The 22,447-nt window shown below is 39.0% G+C and overlaps 1 protein-coding gene across 1 annotated transcript in view; it reads right to left on the bottom strand.

Annotated features, from left to right (window-relative positions):
- DPY19L3 (dpy-19 like C-mannosyltransferase 3) overlaps positions 1-22,447 on the bottom strand; it is a 74,587-nt gene that overhangs the window by 50,557 nt on the left and 1,583 nt on the right. Inside the window, exons 2-4 of the mRNA XM_070388015.1 lie at positions 21,970-22,111; positions 18,434-18,567; positions 18-108 (exon numbers count right to left, since the gene is read on the bottom strand). Of these exons, the coding sequence (XP_070244116.1) occupies positions 18-108; positions 18,434-18,567; positions 21,970-22,072 (328 nt within the window). The 5' untranslated portion in view covers positions 22,073-22,111. The remainder of the gene's footprint in view (positions 1-17; positions 109-18,433; positions 18,568-21,969; positions 22,112-22,447) is intronic.

Here is a 22,447-nt window from a genome sequence, read left to right on the forward strand (position 1 = left end):
CTGCTGGTCGTGATTACCTTGCATGAGGGTAGGAGCCTGCAGCATCTGCTTGTAGTAGGAGTAATACAGTCCGCATTCTGTTCTGAATGAGATTTCTCGCTCCACTTCCTGAAATAAAGTGAGGTTTATTGGGTTTACTTGACCTAGTTTTTGTTTAAACATCTACTGTCACTGTAGAAACAGGACACAGAACTACAACTTAAAAAAAAACAACAAAAAACTTCTGACAAAATAGTCTTAAGAAATGTTGGCAAATAAAAACAATGGAAGGCTTGATACATAATATGTATATGTATGGCTGAGTCCCTTTACTGTTCACCTGAAACTCACAACACTGTCTGTTAACCAGCTATACCCTAAAATAAAACAAAAAGTTAAAAAAATATAATCTATAAGGACATACTGTATAAGACAGGGAATATAGCCTACATTTTGTAATAACTATAAATGGAATACAACCTTTAAAAATTGTGAATGACTATATTGTATACCTGTAACTTATGTAATACTATATATCAACTATTAATATGCTTCAATAAATAAATAAGCAATAGAAGCCTAATAATTATTGAAGCTGGGTATATATTATAGGGGTTGATTTTACTATTCTATTTTTGTGGATGTTTAAAATTTTCGTTCTAACAAGTAATTTTTAACAATGGAGAAAACTAGTTCCATTTAAGTTAATGTTCTGGAGTTACTGTTTTTTTACTTCATACAAATTAAAACCTTAAAAAAACACCATTCTTACGTACTGTTACTTAGAAACAAAATAGGGACATAGAAAAAAGTCCCTCAAATAAAAAGAACTACAATTGCATTAGATACTTGCCTAAAAGCTAATAATATTATATAAGATTGATAATCATTTTATTCTAAGAATATAAGGTATTCTTAGTAAAATGGGGCAGATCTCTTACATATGAATTGTACTCTGATAAGTGTAGCCTTGGTGGAAAGATTTTCTTGTAGGAAAATGGATATAAGAAATATTAAACTGCTTTTATATAAATATTCAATTTTAGAAGAACTGAAAATCTAAAGTAGTAGCTATTAGTCAATTTGGTTGCAAGATGCTTTTATGAAGTTTAAGATTTAAATCAGTAATACAAAATATGGAGGCAATTGGTAACAAGCATGGGGAACTTTCTAGAATCATCCTATTAATATTCTTAGACCTTAATTTCATATATATATAAAACAATATAAATGAACAAAAATTTTTATAACCTATGTTATTATAGATTCTTAACACCAGTATTTAAAAAGACCAGGTTCTGTAGCACAGTTGAAAACATAATACCATCTATGTTTTTTTCCTATACAGCAGATCCATATTCCACAAATTCAGCTTTATTGGGGAAGAAAAGCACAGAAAATCTTACTTTCTAGTCGATAACTTCTTTTAGCACATCTTTGCTTTCCCCGTCTCCAATTATTTTTCAAATAATAATAAACATTTCATTAAAAGAACCATTCATGCTATTTACCTTCAGATCTGGAAATTATGCAATGTATTTCCTTTTGCCCTTATGATACTTAAAGAAATATTTCTCCTACCCTTTAAAAAAGTATTATAAATCAATTCATGAATAGAGCACTGAAGAAATATTCAACTTTCAAAAGAGTGTGTAAACATCCGCTTAGTGATACTGAAACAAACTGTTAACATTTTATCATTATTAACTCTTTTTTAAAAAGCCAGGAGATACAGGGTAGCAAAACTTCTTATATACTGAGTTGCCTTTCACAGAAAACAAATTTATCCTTGGGAAATCAAACACAAAAGCAAATATTTCAGGCCCATGAGGTTCTGAAAAGGTAACTTCATGAGCACAGTTGCTTTATAAAAAGGACAGAAAATGATACAGCTCTTTTAGCCTTTACATTTGCTACTGATCTGTGCTGTATCTTTTATAGCTACAAAGTTTTATCTTCTTAGCAGTCACATTAATCCATTCACCTTCAATCTTTCAGCAAAACCTGCTCCATTGCTTTTGATAACATAAAACTAAATTGTATCACTTGTTCCGAGAATGTTCAACCTCCTCCTTGATCAAGTAACCACAGAAGCTAGGAATTGACATTAAGCAAATATTAGCTTTTGTCCATACAAATAATAAAAAAAAAACCCCAAACCATTAAGTATATTACATTCCTTTCCTTCTCTCCTGCTGCCTTAAAGTGTTCAAACTATGGCTGCTTTCAGTGGAATATTCTAACATCAAACTCACATGCCCAACCAAACTGGAGAACCAAACCAGCCATTCACATGTAGGGGGCTTCCAATCTGACACACTTTTAGAAATAAAAGGAGACTGACTTCATAAAGATGAGGAAAAAGAAAAAAAAAAAAAAAACACTGCTCAAAGTACTAAAAGTAGAAAGCCACTTCTGTGCCCCATCTCTCTCTCTAACATACCCAGAACGTGTAAAGAACAGAGGGGATCCTGATTAGTAAAAATGCATTTCGACATGATTAATTGGTAATCTTAGCACCAGCTGCATAGAACCAAATGCTGTACTTTATTAGACAGACACTTGCAAGTTTTACATCTGCTTCATGCTAGGAGAACATCTGCTTTACTCATTCAAACGCTTTTCCAGTTTTTATACAGCAATTTATGCTTTGCCTGGTGGATAGTGCCAATGAAAATGCACACCAATAGAAGTTACCCTCTAAAGATTGTAAAATGAACAAATACAATACTTCATATTTTAACCTGCCCAAGTTCCACAGGGGAAGAAGCACTGTTGAAAGGATAAAAAAAAACATGGTCTCTGAAGATAATGACAGAAAAAAGGAGAAAGACAAAAGACTGCATTTTTAAGAAATTGTACAGCTAAAACCATGTAAGTAGTAGTTTATATGGTAATTTAACAGAAGTATTAAAAAGAAATAAGCATCAAGAAAAAAAAATGACAGCTCACAATTAATGATACGCATACCCTGGCAACATACAAAAGGTAACAAGCCCTTTCAGCCAAATGACACCAAATTTGCAAAGAAACCATATCATTAGCTTTTAAAAATCTCATGTAAGTAACTTTTGTTTATAAAAACTGCCCCCCAATTAACTAGGCAACTGGTAGTGGGGAAGCCACTGAAAAACTAACATTAAAGATCACATTAACGTTAAAGATTACATTAAAGATAAATGTAACCTTTCAGAATTCAGTTAACAAATCATCTCACCAAGAAACAGTAGCTCATGATAAGACAGCTGTTCTTAAAGTTCTGTACAAGGAATCATGCCCTCAGCAAACATATTTATGGCACATACATGGTTTATTGTCTGGTTAAATTCATGTCCATCTGTTAGAATGGGATGATTCTTGCCCTAGCGTTGATGAAAGCAGTGACAAGTGACAGTTGCCAAGCAGTGTTTGTGAGCAGGTTAGACTAGCTGAGTGACAGTACTTCCTCTGGGCTCAGCTGAAGCAATTATTATCCCCGCTCTACCAGTTACCACCGTGCCAATTAACCCGACTTGGTCTAAAGGCTCCTTGCTTTGCAGGAGTATTCAATGCGGAGATGTGCAAATTCTACAGTATCAAATAAATAAGAAAAAATGTTAGCATAAGGTAAAAAGACTTTCAAAAAGTGAGTGACTTTAGTACTTTTAGCCAAATAAGAATTACCTATCCTTATCACTGAACATTCATTTGCTGAGGAAATAAAAGGTGTTAAGAATTCAGTCCTTGACCCCAAGCAGTTTGAGTTTCAGTGAGAAAGAACAATGCATTTTTTAAAAAGGGAAATAACTATTCAAGCAAAGACTGGTATCAAGAGAAAGGAATGACTTTTCTTTGCCTATTCAATTAGCCTCCCAGACATCGCAGGTGGTCTAGTGGCCAAGACTCTGAGTTCCCAGGTTGCAGGGGCCTGGGTTGGATCCGGGTCAGGAATTAGATCACACATGACCCGACTAAGAGTGTGCATGCTGCAACTAAAATAAAAAAAAAAAAGATCCTGCACGCCACAACAAAGACTGAAGATCCTGCGTGCTGTAACTGAGACCCTGTGCAGTTAAATAAATAAATAAAAATAAATATTTTTAAAAAACCCAAAACCTAGCCTCCCCACTGGGTTCGGTGCTTCTGATTGGTTATCTTTTTAATCCAATTGATCCTCCTCATTCACTCTTTCATTCATCCATCCATCCATTCATTTATTCATTCAACAAATACCTACTAACCACCAACAATTTATAAGCAATCTTCTGCTGGGAGATTTAGCAGGGAACAAAAGAGGCACAAGTCTCTGCCTTAATGGAAGTTATAATCCAGAGCAGGAAGAGAAGAGAATAAACCAGTAGAACATAAAAGGGAGAGCAGAGAAGAGGGATAGGAAGGGAAGGGGGTGGTACTGTGACCCTGGAGCTGGGCAGTGAAGGTCTCATTGATGAAATGACACTGACCAGAGACTGGAAGAGGTGAGGCAGTGGGCCCTGTGGAGGTCTGAGGGGAGAGTTCAACAGTCAGAACCGCCCACACGCACCCTGGAGATGACTGAGAAGACAGGGTGGTTTGAGCAGAAGGAGCAAAGGAGGGGTAGTCGTATCAGAGAGGCTGAGGGGCAGAGACAGAATCTGAGATGTAAGCAGGGGTTGGAGGCTGACCACTGAGTCTGGGAGGCACACGGACTCTGGGCTCGTGCCCTGAGCTAGAAGGTGGGTGTGTAGGGAGATGTGAGGTAGGAGTTTGGTGTTAGGCATGCTGTGTTTGAGTGTGAAGGGTTTTGAGCAGAGACATACACTGCCAAACATCCGGGAGAATCTCACTGGCTGTTATGCTCAGGACAGTCTCCACAGGGCATGGGCAAAGCGTGGAAAGCAGGAAGGGAGCTGCTGAAGTAATCCTCGCAGACACAAAGGCGGAGGTTGTGAGTGGTGATCTGATTCTAGATACTATCAAAAGAAAACAGAGACTTCCCTGGTGGTCCAGTGGTTAAGACTCCATGGTTCTCAACCTAGATGTCCATCGGCAGACAAATGGATAAGGACGCTGTGGTACACATACACAATGCAATATTACTCAGCTATAAAAAAGAATGCATTTAAGTCAGTTCTAATAAGACGGATGAAACTGGAGCCTATTATACAGAGTGAAGTCAGTCAGAAAGAGAAACATCAATACAGTAATATTAACACATATATATGGAATTTAGAGAGATGGTAACAACGACCCTATATGTAAGGCAGCAAAAGAGACACAGATGTAAACAACAGACTTTTTGGAATATGTGGGAGAAGGCGAGAGTAGGATGATTTGAGAACAGCATTGAAACACGTATACCATATGTAAAATAGATGACCAGTGCAAGTTCGATGCATGAGCAGGGCACTCAAAGCCAGTGCTCTGGGACGACCCAGAGGGATGGGGTGGGGAGCGAGGTTGATGGTGGGGTTTCAAGACGGGGGGATACATGTGCACCCGTGGCTGATTCAAGTTGATGTATGGCAAAACCCACCACAATATCGTAAAGAAATTATCTTCCAATCAAAAAAAAAAAAAAAAGACTCCATGCTTCCAATGTGGGTTGGAGGTGGGGGGGGGGGGTTCAATCCCTGGTGAGGAAACTAAGATCCTGCATGCTGCACAGTGCAGCCAGAAAGAAAACTGACAGGATTTCCTAAAGGATTTAATGGCGTTTGAAAGAACTAGAATTCTCTAAGGACAGAAATCCTGAGCCACTGAAGGACAAAGTTGCTATTTACAGATTTGGTTTTTAAGGAGAAACACCTGCAGCCAGGGAAGGTCAGGTGTTTAAGACAGTTAAATCAGAAACGCCTATTGGACAAATGCAGGTGATCAAGTAGGTGCCTGAATACACAAGTCTGAAGTTCAGGGGGATGTCTGAGCAGGGATAGACATCTGGGAGCTGTAAGCATAGAGATGGTGTGTGCGTGCTCAGTCGCTTCAGTCATGCCCAACTCTTGGCAACACCCTGGGCTACGGCCCGCCAGGCTCCTCTATCCATGGAATTTTCCAGACAAGAATACTGGAGTGGGTTACCATTTCCTACTCCAGGGCATCTTTCCAACACAGGGATCCAACCTGCGTCTCCTGCACTGGCAGATTCTTGACCATTGAGCCACCTTGGAAGCCCACAGAGACGCTATTTAAAGCTACAGACAGACTGTTCTTAGCAGTTGAGGGTGGACAGGAAAATACAGGAGCTAATTCTTAGGGTTCTCTGCCAATAAGAGGTCACTAGGGAGGCTGAGGAGTAGCCTGTAAAGGAGTCAAAGGAGCCGCTGGAGAGGCAGGAGGAAACCCAGGAGACTGTGTACTGGAGCCAAGAAAAAAATGCTAATAGGTCAAGTAAGATGAGGACTGAGAAATGACCACTACAGTTAGTAAAGTAAGTGAGAAAGTCACTCAGTCGTGTCCGATTCTTTGTGACTCCATGGACTATACAGTCCATGGAATTCTCCTGGCCAGAATACTAGAGTGGGTAGCCTTTCCCTTCTCCAAGGGATCTTTCCAACACAGGGGTCAAACCCAGGTCTCTCACATTGCAGTCAGATTATTTACCAGCAGAGCCACAAGGGAAGCCCACAGTTAAGTAACTTGGGGGATATCTGTGACTTTAGCCAGACATTTTTAAGCGCAACATCATGGGTGAAGCCTGATTGGAATGGGTTTGAGAGAGAGAAGGGGAAGAGAGGAACACAAATGACCAGTCATCAAACTTTGGGGGGGAATTTTGGTGTTAAGATGAGCGGAAAAATGGGACAGTAAGTGCAAGGGAAGGGGAGAGGGGTAGAGTAGACTATTCCGTCCAGGATGGGAGAAAGTGTGAGAGAGAAGTAACTGCTAGAGCGATGTGGATCAGTGGAAGACAGGGGCGCGGGTCTGGCACATGCGGGGCAGGACATCGGCGAGCAGGTGGGCAGCTACGGAGTGGAGGCAGGCGGGCGATCTCTGCAGTTTGCTTCTACTTTCTCAGCTGACAGAGTTCAGAACACGTTACCTCAAAATATGGCACCTTGGCATACTGAACACTCTAAGCTGAAGAAACTGGAGGGACGGCAGGTGCAGAATGGACTCTGACCTTTCGTTTCTCCCCAGAAGCCGTCATTAAGACTCTTGTGAGAGGTGGCTTCTGAGAGGAAAAGAACCTCTCATCGCTGAAGATGGAGGTGCTGAGAGGACTCTGAATGAATAGGCCCTGCTCAGTGTTCCCCCAGTGTACTGCCCTGGGCTCACACACCATCACATTCTCCCGTTACTTTCGATTCTTCATCAAATCCAGTACAAAAATGCAAAAGTTTAAGGATTTCTTTGGGTCGTTTCATTATGAAGGTGTTTGTGCCTCGTAAAACTTGTATTAAAGAAATTTGTCTGCTTTTCTCTTGTTAATCTTTTGCCAGTTCAATTTATGGGCTCCAGCCAGAGAACCTAGGTGGGTAGTAGGAAAAATAATTTCTTCCTTCCCTACATGGTGAAACAGGAAGCAGCCACTAGCTGAAGTGAAGACTGGAGAAGGTCTGGTAAAGAAGAGGGAAGACAAGGCTAAAACAGTCACATAGGAGAGCTGGGGACTGAATGGATGTGTTCTAGGACTGCCAGGCAACACTTTTTAAAAGGGCATATGTGAAGTCTTCCTTCCCTATTAATTTCAGTTTTTGACAAATGTAAAAATAAAATTATCGTGGCGTCTGTATATTTAATTTTAGCTTCAGTATAATTAATCCCTGGTACATTCTGAATTTTCTTATTGCTTGTAACCATTCTTTAGATTCTCTTGGGGTGAACAGGTATATAGTTGCATCATCTGCCAATAACTCTATCTCCTCTTTCAGTAAGGGGCAGAGCAGCACAGTGCAAGATGCCCCAGCTCCGGGGCCAGTGGACAAACTTTGAATCCCAGCTCCTTCAAATATTAGTGGACGGCCTCAGGCGACTCATGTAACACTTCTGAACCTCATTTTTTTTCTTTTGTGAAAAAAAGGAAAATAGAATCTACCAGGAGGAGATTTTAGGATTTAAGACTGTAACCTCTGTGTGATATGAGTGTGCTATATACATGTACATATTTCCCTAAAAGCAATGGTTCGGTATTCTCTAACTCACGGTTCTCAATGACTTTATAGATCATAACTGGTGGAAAGAAGAACTGACTGTAGCTACATTCTGATCCTCAGGTTCAGTGTGTAATTCTTGATTTATAACAATATCTTGGAGATTTTCTTCCTCTTTAGTGTTCTAGAATAGCTCAAATAGCAGTGGAATTTTTTAAGAGTTTGGCACAATTCCTTCATAAAATCAACAGCATCTGGTATTTTGGGGGTGGGGGTTAGGAAGTTGTTTTCCAAGTTTTCTCTATCACATGTACAGAAACAATTTGTGTTTACTGGGACCATTTTGGTAATTTATATTCTAGAAAATCATCCATGTTACCCACTCATCTAATTTGCATAAAATCAAACAAAGTAGTATCATGTGGCTCTTTCTTATTTCATGGCCTTTATGGTTATTTCTTGGTCTTTATGGTTATTTCTCTGTGACCATATTTCATGAGCTTTGTAATTTTTGGATATTTTCACTTCCTACCACATCTTTATCTTTTAGTTTTCATTCCCCAAACCACCATTCATTTATGAACTGTCTTCCTACTGTTGAGGTGACAATTTCTTTTATTAAAGTTCTTCCTTCTGTTGTGAGACTTCAGAAGTGGAATAATTCATTTATTTCATAATGAAAGTATTAACAGCTATAAATTTTCCTCTGAATACTTTCATTTTATTAATTCTGAAACATAGTTTTCAATATTTTCTAGATTTCATTTGTAATTTCTACAGTTTTAATTACCTGTGTCAAAGATTCTTTTTAAAATTCAAGGTACTGATTTTTCTTTTTAATTAGTTATCTCCAATCTTTATTTAAATAAAGGGGATATTGTGACCTTTATGCCCAAAGTCAGGAACAAGCCAAGACTATGTGCTATCACACTGTGATTAGAGAATATTATCATATAATTTCCGTATTTTTGGACCAAGATTTTCATTATGGCTTAATTTATCAATGTTTTAGTGAATGTTCTGTGGAAACTGGAGATGAGTGTATGTTCTCTCTTTAGATCATATTCAATATTACTAGGCCTTTATATCCTTATTTTAAAAAAATATTTATTTTGCTGACTGGGCCTTAATTGCAGCATGTGGGATCTAGTTCCCTGACCAAGGATGAAACCCAGGCCCTCTAGCATGGACTCCTAGCTACTGGACCACCAGGGAGGTCCCCCCCCCCTTACTTATGTTTGTCCTCATGCTTTTCTATGAGTGGGAAAGAACTAAAACTCAATACTAGTGTATTTCTATATTCTTCCTGCATCTCCTGTGGTTTTTGCTTTGTAAATATTTGGATTATTTGATACACAGATAGTCCTATTTGTAGTCTGTATGTTTATCACTGGAACACTGTCCTTCTTTGCCTCAGTTCAGTTCAGTTGCTCAGTCGTGTCCGATTCTTTGTAACTCCATGGACTGCAGCACGCCAGGCTCCCCTGTCCATCACCAACTCCTGGAGCTTATTCAAACTCATATCCATCGAGTCAGTGATGCCATCCAACCGTCTCGTCCTCTGTCATCCCCTTCTCCTGCCTTCAATCTTCCCCAGCATCAGGATCTTTTCCAATGGGTCAGTTCTTCCCATAAGGTGGCCAAAGTACTGGAGCTTCAGCTTCAGCATCAGTCCTTCCAATGAATATTCAGGACTGATTTCCTTTAGCATGGACTGGTTGGATCTCCTTGGTGTCCAAGGGACTCTCAAGAGTCTTCTCCAACACCACAGTTCAAAAGCATCAATTTTTTGGCACTCCAGCCTTCTTTATGGTCCAACTCTCACATCCACATTTCACTACTAGTAAAACCACAGCTTTGACTAGACAGACCTTTGTCAGCAAAATAATCTCTCTACTTTTTAATATGTTGTCTAGGTTGGTCATAGCTTTTCTTCCAAGGAGCAAGTGTCTTTTAATTTTATAGCTGCAGTCACCATCTGCAGTGATTTTGGAGCCCAGAAAAATAAAGTCAGCCACTGTTTCCCCATCTATTTGCCATGATGGGACCAGATGCCCTGATCTTCGTTTTTTGAATGCCGAGTTTTAAGCCAGCTTTTTCACTTTCATCAAGAGGCTCTTCAGTTCCTCTTCAGTTTCTGCCACAAAGGTGGTGTCATCTGCATATGAGGTTATTGCTATTTCTCCCAGCAATCTTGATTCCAGTTTGTGCTTCATCTAGCCTAGCATTTCTCATGATGTACTCTGCATATAAGTTAAATAAGCAGGGTGACAATATACAGCCTTGATGTAGTCCTTTCCCAATTTGGAACCAGCCCGTTTTTCCATGTCCGGTTCTAACTGTTGCTTCTTGACCTGCATGCAGATTTCTCAGGAGGCAGGGAAGGTGGTCTGGTATTCCCATCTGTTGAAGAATTTTCCAGTTTGTTGTGATCTACACAGTCAAAGGCTTTGGTGTAGTCAATAAAGCATATGTTTTTCTGGAACTCTCTTGGTTTTTCAATGATCCAACAGATGTTGGCAATTTGATCTCTGGTTCCTCTGCATTTTCTAAATCCAGTTTGTACATCTGGAAGTTCTTGGTTCACGTACTGTTGAGGCCTTGGTTGGAGAATTCTGAGCATTATTTTGCTAGTGTGTGAGATGAGTGCAACTATGTGGTAGTTTGAACATTCTTTGGCATTGCCTTTCTTTGGGATTGGAATGATAACTGACCCTTTTCAGTCCTCTGGCCACTGCTGAGTTTCCCAAATTTGCTGGCATATTGAGTGCAGCACTTTCACAGCATCATCTTTTAGGACTTGAAATAGCTCAGCTGGAATTCCATCATCTCCACTAGCTTTGTTTGTAGTGATGCTTCCTAAGGCCCACTTGACTTCACACTCCAGGATGTCTGGCTCAAGGTGAGTGATCACACCATTGGGATTATCTGGGTCATTAAGATCTTTTTTGTATAGTTCTTTTGTGTATTCTTGCCACCTTTTCTTAATATCTTTTGCTTCTGTTAGGTCCATATCATTTCTGTCTTTTATTGTGTCCATCTTTGCATGAAATGTTCCCTTGGTATCTCTAATTTTCTTGAAGAGATCTCTAGTCTTCCCCATTCTATTGTTTCCCTCTATTTCTTTGCATTGATCACTGAAGAAGACTTTCTTATCATACCTTGCTGTTCTTTGGAAATCTGCATTCAGATGGGCATATCTTTTCTTCTCCTTTGCCTTCAGCTTCTCTTCTTTTCTCAGTTATTTGTAAGCCCTCCTCAGACAACCATTTTGCCTTTTTGCATTTCTTTTTCTTGGGGACGATCTTGATCACTGCCTCCTGTACAATATTCATTGTTCTTCAAGCACTCTGTCTATCAGATCTAACCCCTTGAATCTATTTGTCACTTCCACTGTATAATCATTAGGGATTTGATTTAGGTCATATCACATTGACCTTCTTTGCGTCACTTAATAAAATTTTTTGTTTGAGACTTTCTTTCCCCCTTTTGCATTTATTAAGTCTTTATCCACACCTTTGGTCTAATCCCTCTAAGTAACTTTGTTCTGGGAGGATCTTATGCATATATGATGTGATTTGCTTTATGATCCAGAGTTTTTATTAGATGAGTAAAATCCATTGACACTTACTTAAACAAAAAGATCTGGATATAGTTGTGTTAATACATTTTGTGTGATGCTTTTTGCTGCTTTTCAGAACACATCCTTTGCTACATGATTTGTCTGCTTGTTTCTATGTGTGCGTGTGTGGTTGCATGTGTGTACATGTGTCTTTAACTTGGACGGTTTATGTTTTTGTTACCTTTCTTTATAACCTCAGAGGATAACTTCTTTACCTCTATGGACAGTATCTACTTACTTCCTATAAGGAGTAATAACAATCTTATTATGAGATTCATATTTCTCCTCTGCCAATTTTACCTGATATTTTTCTTGGAATGTTCTTTTATATATACTGTGTGTCTGTTTCTGGACATGATTTTTAGTTGAAACTTTTTGAATTCCAGCTATAAAAGATAAATCAGGATACCTCCACCATCTTTTACCTTCTCTTTGCAATTCCTCTTCTAACTTGTGCTATTATGTTATTATTACACTGTGGTGTGTTACTATTATAGAATAACATTATTACATGTTACTACATTGTTCATGGGCTTCCCCGGTGGCTCAGCTGGTAAAGAATCCACCTGCAATGCGGGAGACCTGGGTTCAATCCCTTGGTTTGGAAGATCCCCTGGAGAAGGAAAGGGCCACTCCAGTATTCTGGTCTGGAGAATTCCATGGATTGTATACTTCATAGCGTCATAAAGAGTCAGACATGACTGAGTGACTTTCAATTCGTTCACATTGTTCACATATGTTTTGTTCTGTAACTATTTAGTCTTAGTCCTAGAGTTAAATAAATTTGAACTTCACTGACAATTTTTCTATCAATGTTTTGCCTTTTATCTCTTGACAGGATAAAGTTTTTCCTCTACCAACTTCTCCAAGTGTTGTTAAAAATACATGTTTCTCAGAGTCAAAAAAATGTGTATGGTGCTTCATATATGGTGGAGTAATTGGGTTAAAATATGCAAACCCCTTTCTTAGACATCATTCGTGGTCTTGGAGCACTAGGTGTGACTATGGAAAACTTGGAAGCCAGGTTGACCTTTGTCTCCTATTATACGCAACTTGATGTTTTTGTCTGGATGACCAAAAGTTCTTTACTACTCAAGTACAGCAACTTCATAACTACAACTTGCTAACGACTTTTCTAGGCCTAATCTTCCTGGGACCCACTGTGCCTGTTCAATTTGTAGATTCAAGTCTTTTATTTTTGGAAAGTTTTCTTGAATTACACATTTAAACTTTTTTTCTTTTCCTGTTTCATGGTTTTGGTTCCTTTGGGATGCAAATTATGCAGTCTGGGTGCTGTTTTTCCTCAGCTGTCACTTCTCTTTAATATTTTAACTTTACTAATTTTATTTTGTGTAATCAGTCCTGTCCAACATTTCTCTGTGCTTTCTGCAGGTTCTGGCCTCCTGTAGTCATGATTTCTATTATATCTTTAAATATTCTATTTATTGACTAAGTTCTGTCAGCTCAAGTTTCATTTCCTTTTGTCATCTTCCTACTTCTCTTTAAAGATGGTACATACCTTGCTATATTCCTAATCTGGATTCACCTTCTACAGTGGCAAACACTGCATTATGTTTGCTTTTCAGTGTGACAGGATTGGCTAGAACCTTCTTGTCTCTGCTGTAAAAGTTTTCTGGTGACTATTCTTCATGTGTCATTTGCTCTTGATTTTCTCTTCCCTTTTTTCTTGCAGTATCATTGTACAGATTCTGTACTAGCTCCTTTTTGAGTATTAAGTAATTTCTGAATGTGGCAAGTTCTTACCCAATCAGCTACACGTCAGAAGTTCATACCGGGGAGAGGCCTGGGCCATAACTTAGGCCTGCAAGAATTTTTCTGGTGCTTCAGAATGGATTACAGAGTGCGGTTTTAGTCTTCTCCTCAGTTTACTGAACAGAGATTGGCAGCTGTGGGGCTGTTGAAAATGCAAGTTTTCTCTCTTTATCCTGGTCTTCCTAAACTTCTAAACTTTTATAAAAATGGCGTGTTTCTGTGATGCGTTTCAGCCTGTCTATCTTGTTTCTCTTTCACATCAGAGTGTCTCCAGGAAAGCTTCCGTCATTGCTCCTTACATCCAGTCCCATTAGCCACCACGCCCCCCAACCTAGGATATGCCAGTGAGTTTGGAGGACTAAACTTTGGCAGGTTTTTCTAAAATCTGCAGCTTTGAGATTCCTCTCTCAGCATCTTTCTACACTCCTAGGAGTTTCACTGAATTTGGCAGCCCTTCCTCATATACTGCGATTCCAGATTACAGGACTCTTTAGTTTCATCAAAGAAGGAATTTGACTATTTTTCATTTTCTCAATTGCTCTGAAGTAATTCTAAAAAAAAGGAAGAGAAATGACATCTTTATCCTGTCACTTTAAAATGAGAAGTAAGCAATTTTAGGGCTCTACCCACACAGTCAGAAACAATCTACCCCAAACTGGGGAGCAAGGAAACAGTGAAATGACCAAGGGTATAAAAATGCCAAAAAGATTAAATTATATAGCTATCATTATTTACATAATAATTGTTCATGAAAATATACAATTGTATATTGAAAAGCATATGATCATTATAAAAACTACCTATATTGAAGTCATAAATAAGTAAAATACATATACACATACAGAATGAAGAAGAATGGAAGGGAAAGTGAAAACTGTCTTCTGTTACAGGTAATGAATACCAAGTAATGTTTTTCATTGAAAAAGTTTTTGTTGCTATCACAGTATAGTTTGTGCAATTAAAAAAAATACATGTTCAAAAATCAAAAACAAACAAGACCATACAGATATTTACTTTAGTACCTACTGAACACAAATTGTTATAAACACAATTAACAGCTCCCCACTTGCCATTGCTAACCATGCACCAACCTTGAAGGCAAGCTCCGAAGGCTGCACCCTTCGGCTCTGGTTTCAACCAGATTCTTTGCGGCAGCATGGTCCCCAGGCTACACCACTCCCTCACCCTTAGAGGCTAACCCTGCTCCACAAGAGCACTGTCTACTCAGCACTGATGATGTGCGGGTCACTGTGAGGGCAGCACAGCAAGTAAGAGTATGGGCTTTAAATTCTCTTAGTTTGTTTTTTTTATAATATAGAGCAAAAAAAAAAAAAAAAAACCAACCATGGTTGCATTTAAAGGACAAGTTAGAGTTAAAATGCTTGGGCTTTGGAAACAGCCAGATTAAATAAAATATGTGTAAAATGCACCTAAAACAAGGTCAAGCACATAGCAGACATTCAATTAAGGTTATTTGAAAAAGGCTCTTATACTCTGAAAATGACTTTTTAATTAAAAAAATATGCTACGAAAGGATACTACATACACATGTTCTAGGACCATTTAAACCAACATTTTCTCCTTTTCAGCTCTCCAGTTTCTCTGTTCCAGAGTTTCCCACATATTAAATACTAACATTGTTATGATCACTTAAAAAAATTACTTTGAATGCATAAACTGAATGTGTGATTAGTCTATTTTATTAGCAATATCTGTACTCTCTGAATAATTACAACTAATTCAAGGTGTTCAAGAGATCAAAGTATTTTCATAAAAAAGTAGCCTAGTAATTTTGGTAAGTTATAACTCACAAATAAAAAAGAGGAAAACAGATTTACACGTCTCAAATACTTCCATAATCCTCCAAGATGAAGGTGATGAAATGGAGTAAATCTAGGTATAAACTCTGAAAATGAGCTTCTCTTTTGGCTAAGTAAATCACTGATCAATAATGGCTACAATTGTCATTGGTTTATTAACAGAGAATGTATACATACTTGAAAATTAAAGTTCAACTTAGGTAAAATTTGAAGCTTAGTCCCTGTGCTGCACTAGCCGCATTTCCAGTGTTCCGCCGCTACCCCTGGCTGGCGGCTGCTGTACTGGACAGGGCAAGCTTAGATCACTGCCTTCCGTGCAGAGTTCTGGAGATTGCTGGGTTTAGATGGGTCAAAGAGGAAAAATAAACCAATGCCTGCAATCTGGTTTGAGAAATGATTACAACATCTCAGGACTCCTCTTGTGACACAGGGGAGAAAGAGAGAGAGAGATTGAATAGAGACCAAAAAAAAAAAAGCATCAAGACTCTGGCCCAGTTTTAAGCTTGAGGGGCTGGGGGTGGTGGTTGACGGTGAGAAGGAGAAACCTGTCAGAGGATGGGCCTCTTTCACGGCTTCTCCCAGATGCCATGTGAGGCACAGCCAGAATCCAGCGTAGGGTCTCTTTTCTCACTCTACATACTCCTCAAACAATCTTGCCCACACAACCACAAGCTGGTAACATGAAAGTGTCTGTTTCCAACACAGATGGAATTCCTGCCTTCAGGTCCATAAATCCAGCTTCCTTTACTCTAGGTCTTTACTTGGATTGTTTTGAAAGTGACTCACAATGTATCCAAACCCAGACTCGTCATTTCTTGCCTCACTGACTCCTGTATAATAAAGAACTGGTTGCCCTTTGTCCCCTGTTCCCGCGGGCAGCCAATGAGCCCTGGAACTTCCCTGTGACAAGAGTATCTTTGTTACTCACGGTGGGCTCCTTGGCCCACATCTGATAGCTTGTGTTAACACGTGACTCAGGGTGGACCCCTAGACAGTTTTCGCTAAGGAGATGATTCAGGATGGGAGTTGGTCAAGCCAGAAAGTCCAGCCATATCATCAGAGGCTTGGGGCATTGAGCCAGCAGATATCAGACCAACATCTGGGGAGTGGAGAGGGGCTGGAGATTGAGTTCGACCTTGTGGTCAATGATTTAATTAATAATGCATACATAATGAAACCTCAGTAAAAACTCTCAACACCAGAGCTCAGGCAAGTTTTTCTGGCTGGCAATACTCTATATATTGCCATACAAGAACATAACAGTCATGTCCTGACTCTGGGAGATGGGACAATGGAGACTTTGAGTCTGGGGTTCTCCCAGGCTAGCCGGATGTGCCTCTCCCTTTGGCTGGCTCTGATTTGTATCCTAGTTCTATAATAAAATTGTAATGATAAGTACAGAGCTTCCCTGAGTTCTGTGTTACCTGAGTGAATGTATGGCCAGTTGGTCAGAAGTGAGAGTAGCTGGGGGACCCCCAAAGTTGTGATTGGTGTCTGACGTGAGAGGCTGTTTTGGGGAGGACTGTGCCATCAACCTGTGAAGAGTGGCTTAACTCCAGGTCGTTAGTCAGGTGTTACTGTCTCCTCCAGACCTTCTCTTCTCATGGGGTTCATGATTACAGTGAATGAAGATCCACCCATCTATCCTTCTAATAGGAGAAAGGTCATCACTGATGATTCTTCCTCCTCAATCGTCCTCCACACAAACGATCAATCATTACATCCTTCTGACTCTTGTCTCTGTCCATTTCTCTCCAATTCCTGCCCACTCCACAAAGCCCTACATGACCTGGCCTTTTCCTCAGGCTTCTTGATGAGGGGGTATATTAGTAAGGCCACTTATCAGCTTTAAATTAAAGAACTAAACTTACATTTTAAAATTATGTGATCTCTTTCACCTGTTACCTTGCTATACAGTTCCTAGCATTTAATTTTGGCTTTACGCCCACAAAGGGGAAATTCCCTGCTTTATTCAAAATACTTGTGTTAAATAAGTTTTAAATTTCTTATCTCCAGGGAATCTATTTACAGGCACTCCATTTTAAAAAGACATAGGTGAGTAAAATTTTTCTTGACAAGAAAAACTACCAAGTGTCATTGAAGGATAAGAATTATTATTCTTTGGTACCATGATCATTTGTAAAAAGATACATACATAGATACTTGCTATACCTATAAAGTAATATGACAGGTTTAAAAAAATAAACATATTGGACATTATTCGTAAAAATAAAACTTGTCATTCAAAGTAGTCTCCTTTGGAGACTCATTCCAATAACGGAACCGAAGCTCCAAACATTCAGGAAAACACTGGACACTGTCTTTCTATTCTGCACAGATGCTTCTGAATACTCTCACAGACGATAAACTTTGCTCGTGAAAGTCAATTTACCTTCATCACCAACTAGTCATTAGAAGTCATGGTGGGAAATAAGGTCAAACATCATGACATTTTTGGATGAAAAGCAAGCTATATTTGGACGAAAAACACTGGCAACATGTAAGTCTCCTTTTAAGTGATATACTGGCTCGGAACCAAAGCCAAATTCAAGGATGTATAGAAATGTTGAGAGAGAGAGAAAGACAATAAGAAAACCGGTGTTTAAAGACTCACAGACCCTCCTGAAAATCTAATGACATTTATCTTTTGTATATACTTTTAGAAAGGTATACCACATCAAGGTCATCTATGGAGCCAGATTAAAACTCCTTGGTTTAGAACAGTTGCTTTGGCTTTCTTTCTTTCTCCCCCTGCCCCCCCCCCGCCCCACTTTTTTTCTATACCCAACAGAAAAAAATTATACTGTGACCCATTTTGTATATACATACATATAGTTAAAAGTTTCACAAATAATTATCAGTCTTATTATGTGACCATATTCTCTTATATCTGATTTCATTAAGAAAAATGTTACTCATGACCTACTACACCACTTTCACAATATACAGTTTGAAAAATACTGGTTTAGAGTAACTGATACATAATTGGAATAAATTAATGAAAATGGAAAAACTCATTTGACTATAAAACTTCTGATGTTATTTTAAATTAACAAAAGTCATTTTACTCTGCATCCAAGCATAAGAGCCTGAATTCTTTACGGCAAAATGAAACTGTCTTGGTCATACATCGAAATGGCTAACTAACTACTGGAGACCTTGATGGGTAAATCATACAATGTTCATACCTTAATATTAGAAAACCACAAGTCATTCTCATGTAAAGTGGCCAGGTAGACAGACGTAAGAAGCCCAACGCACAGGGCAACAGTTCCGCCAACTGTAAATGACAGAATCTTCCATAATCGTCTATTGGTACAACCTTTTAGAAAAAATAAAACAGATGAAAAACCAAATCAGTAAAGGATTTAGCAGTTAATAGTTCTATTTCAGACTGTCAAGCATGCTAAGTTCCAGCTGCCTGTCGTTGGAGAAGTTCTCCTTGTCCCCCGCAGACAGTTAGGGGCTCCTTTCTGTGATTCCACAGATCTTTCTATACTTTTATTATAGCTTTTCCCACCACTGTATCTAACTGTTCATTTCTCCATTTTGCCAACTAGAATGTGAACTTTGTGAAGACAAGCACACTGTCTCATTCACCTTAAAACCTAGGACCCATGTTTGACCTACTTTAGCTAATAAGTTTCTTAAATGGAAGAATAAATGTGTTATAGTTAAAATATAAAGTCTTTTATATGATCTACTTAAAATGTGTGGTTTATTCATTAAAAGCTACCCCAAAATTTGATTAAAATTTTAAAATCCATAGGAAAAAATCCATCACACTAAAGTTAAAGGGCGTATAAACTAGGAAACATAGTACATATAAGAAAGGTTAAGTATTCTTAATATAGTATACTTTCAAGATAATACAGCAATGAATATTCCAGTAGGAAATTGATTAATGATGAGAATAGGCAATGCACAAAAGAAAAAATGGCCAATAACATTAATAGAAAAAAAAAGGTTAGTATTAAAGAAATGGAAATCAAAACAAAGAGCTATAACTTTACAATACTAGCTAATTTGATAGCTTAAAAATGCTTAGTATTCTGTTTTGGTGTGTACACACACACCAAAAAAGACATTTTAAAAACAATGCTGGTGTTAGAATAAATTGATACCTTTCTGCACTGCAACATGGCAACAGGAAGTAAAGGCCACTGACACAAGCATCCTATTTGAACAATAATTCTAAATCTAGGCATATGCCCTAAACAGTTTTAAACAAAACATTTGGCCACGAGGATATTTATCACAATTCAGTTTGTAGAGGTAAAAGGTTAAAAATCATCTAAATATTAAATAAGAAATTAAAGAAATTATGCTATAGTTACACAGTGACTAAACACGGACAAAATTTTTAAAATACACTGACTGATGTATGTTCATATATATCATAATAAGAAAAAGATAGCAAGTTACACAACAGCATGTAGGATCTCAATTTTGCAAAACCACATCTGAATGCTTGTAGGTATATATGTACAGAGAACAACATGCAGATTGTGAGATAATCAAAGGGCCATAAGTGGTAATCTCAGGATTAGTGGGTTTCTGGGAATATCTGTTCCTTCCTTTTTGCTTTTGTTTTTTTCTGACAAATAATGCTTTGGTAGAATTAACAATTCTCAAAGCTATGTTTTAATTTAATGTTAGCAAAACTAAAATGGAGGAAATCTTGTTCAGGCTTCAGAAGCAGGACAGCAGGTCTCTGACCTGCTTCTGACCTTCCTGAACACTGCCTGGTGTTCAGTGCCTGATTCTGTGCCTGCCTGCAAGTACAGCAAGTCAGGTGGCACTTTAGACAAGAAAGGGAGTGCGTCCTGAAATTTTTGGGGCCCCGGAGGTCTGGCCAGTCCCCCAGGGTCTAAGAAGTCTTGTGACTCACAAGGTAAAACAAACAGCATTATAAAAGTTAAAGAAAAACCAGAGCTGCATTTTTGTGTGCAAACTAATGATGATATCAGTTTGTGGCCTGGGATTATAAATGAAAGTGAAAAGTGGAAGTGAAAGTCGCTCAGTTGTGTCCGACTCTTTGCGACCCCATGGACTGTATAATCCATGGAATTCTCCAGGCCAGAATACTGGAGTGGGTAGCCTTTCCCTTCTCCAGGGGATCTTCCCAACCCAGGGATCCAACCCAGGTCTCCGGCATTGCAGGCGGATTCTTTACCAGCTAAGCCACCAGAGAAGCCCAAGAATACTAGAGTGGGGAGCCTATCCCTTCTCCAGGGGATCTTCCCAACTCAGGAATCGAACCGGGGTCTCCTGCATTGCAGGTGGATTCTCTGCCAACTGAGCTATGAGGGAAGCCCCAGGATTATAAGTGGGAGTCCTCCTAACTGCAATCTCAAATCTTGCCTGTTGGGTGAATACACCACCCAGGATCCTTCCCCAACTGAGAGACCAGATTTGCTGTTAAGGAGGGACTGCCCAGCACTGTTTAAGTCTGGATGTTGGTCAGCCCAATTTGGTGATGTATGTGCTGTTACTTTTCTCTATTGTTTCCATTTATCTTCTTTTAATGACTGTATATTGAAATTAAGTCAATCCTCTATCAAATGCTGAAATTGTTTACTGTGTGTGACAAGTGTTTTCTTTTGTTAACGAATCCTTCCAACCTAAAATGAAAGTAAAACTTTTGGCAAAAATTTAAAAGGACAAACTTGAACTTGTATTTGTATCAGATTTTCACAGAGTACTCTGCATTATCTCAATTTGCTAACAGCCGAGTGGCATGACTGCTCAACTTTATAAAACTGCTACCCCCAAATTACTTTACTAGCTCTACCTGCGGAGAAGGCAATGGCACCCCACTCCAGTACTCTTGCCTGGAAAATCCCGTGGACGGAGGAGCCTGGTGGGCTGCAGTCCATGGGGTCGCTAGAGTCGGACACGACTGAGCGACTTCACTTTCACTTTTCACTTTCATGCACTGGAGAAGGAAATGGCAGCCCACTCCAGTGTTCTTGCCTGGAGAATCCCAGGGACGGGTAAGCCTGGTGGGCTGCCGTCTATGGGGTCGCACAGAGTCGGACACGACTGAAGCGACTTAGCAGCTCTAGCTGCAGTCGACATAAACTCAGTCATATCCAAAATGGCTGACGGACATGGACTTCTTCATGCCTACTTTTAAAAATCCTGACATGCTCAGTCTTAGAAAGCAACTCAGAAAGCAAAAGGTTGGCAATTAATGTCATTTGATGCATGGTTTAGCAAAAGTCTTCAACACTGTATAAACAATTTACCAAATTCTGACCACTGCCCTCCCCACCCCCCAAAAAGGCAAAGAAAAAATATTCAGGAATTTGACTGAAAATAAAAAATTAAAAAATGTTTTGATTCATCTTTCAATACTTTAATGAATTGAGAAACTCATCCAAGGTAAGGCTGTCTACTGTGAGCAGCATACACACACCAGAAAAATAAGAACGAGACTAAAATCTGGACAGTGGGAAAAAGTATTACCCTGAAAGTCAAAAGATCAGGTTGGCATAATCATACTGAACAGACACCTGTGAATCAAAGGATTCTAAGCATAACTGTAAAATGAATATTATCAGATTGCAATCAAATCATCTGTAGAACCCTCAGGTAGTAGAACAAGTTTCTTCAACGATTAGGTCTCTCCAAATTTTGTTCCTGTTGGAGAGTGATTATTTCAATATGCAGACAAAAAAAAAAAACAATCCAAAATGCTGCTTTAATTTAAATCACATACTAGATGGCAATTTATCTTCCAACTTCACATTTTCTTCTTGTGCCGTGTAATCCTCAGAAACTTCTGTGGTTTGTATTCCTTTTCTTTGCCTGATGGATATCATGGTGTCAAAGACTCACATGCATTGTTCTTCCAACCACTCCTACAAACAACACAGAAGTAAACCACCAGCCATGTGTGAGTACCCTCTCTAGTAAATACACCCTAGCGCTCATCTGTGTTTACAGACTTTACCTGAGCCATTTTCCCATGCTTACCATGCCCTCCCATTTTCCCATCCAAACCTTAACTAGCATTCAAAGCTACTCTCAAGACACAACACAAATATTTCTTTAACACAACCACATTTATAAAGCGCCTGTTCTATGGCAGGCACTGCCAAGAGTTAGGAACACAGGTGAGCATCACAGACACACCCCTGCCCTTCTTCTAGGAAGTCTTCTTTTCCTGGGATGCACCAACCCCTACTGATCCTTCC

This window comes from Bos mutus, chromosome 18, assembly GCF_027580195.1.
Source record: "Bos mutus isolate GX-2022 chromosome 18, NWIPB_WYAK_1.1, whole genome shotgun sequence".
NCBI classification, from domain to species: domain Eukaryota; kingdom Metazoa; phylum Chordata; class Mammalia; order Artiodactyla; family Bovidae; genus Bos; species Bos mutus.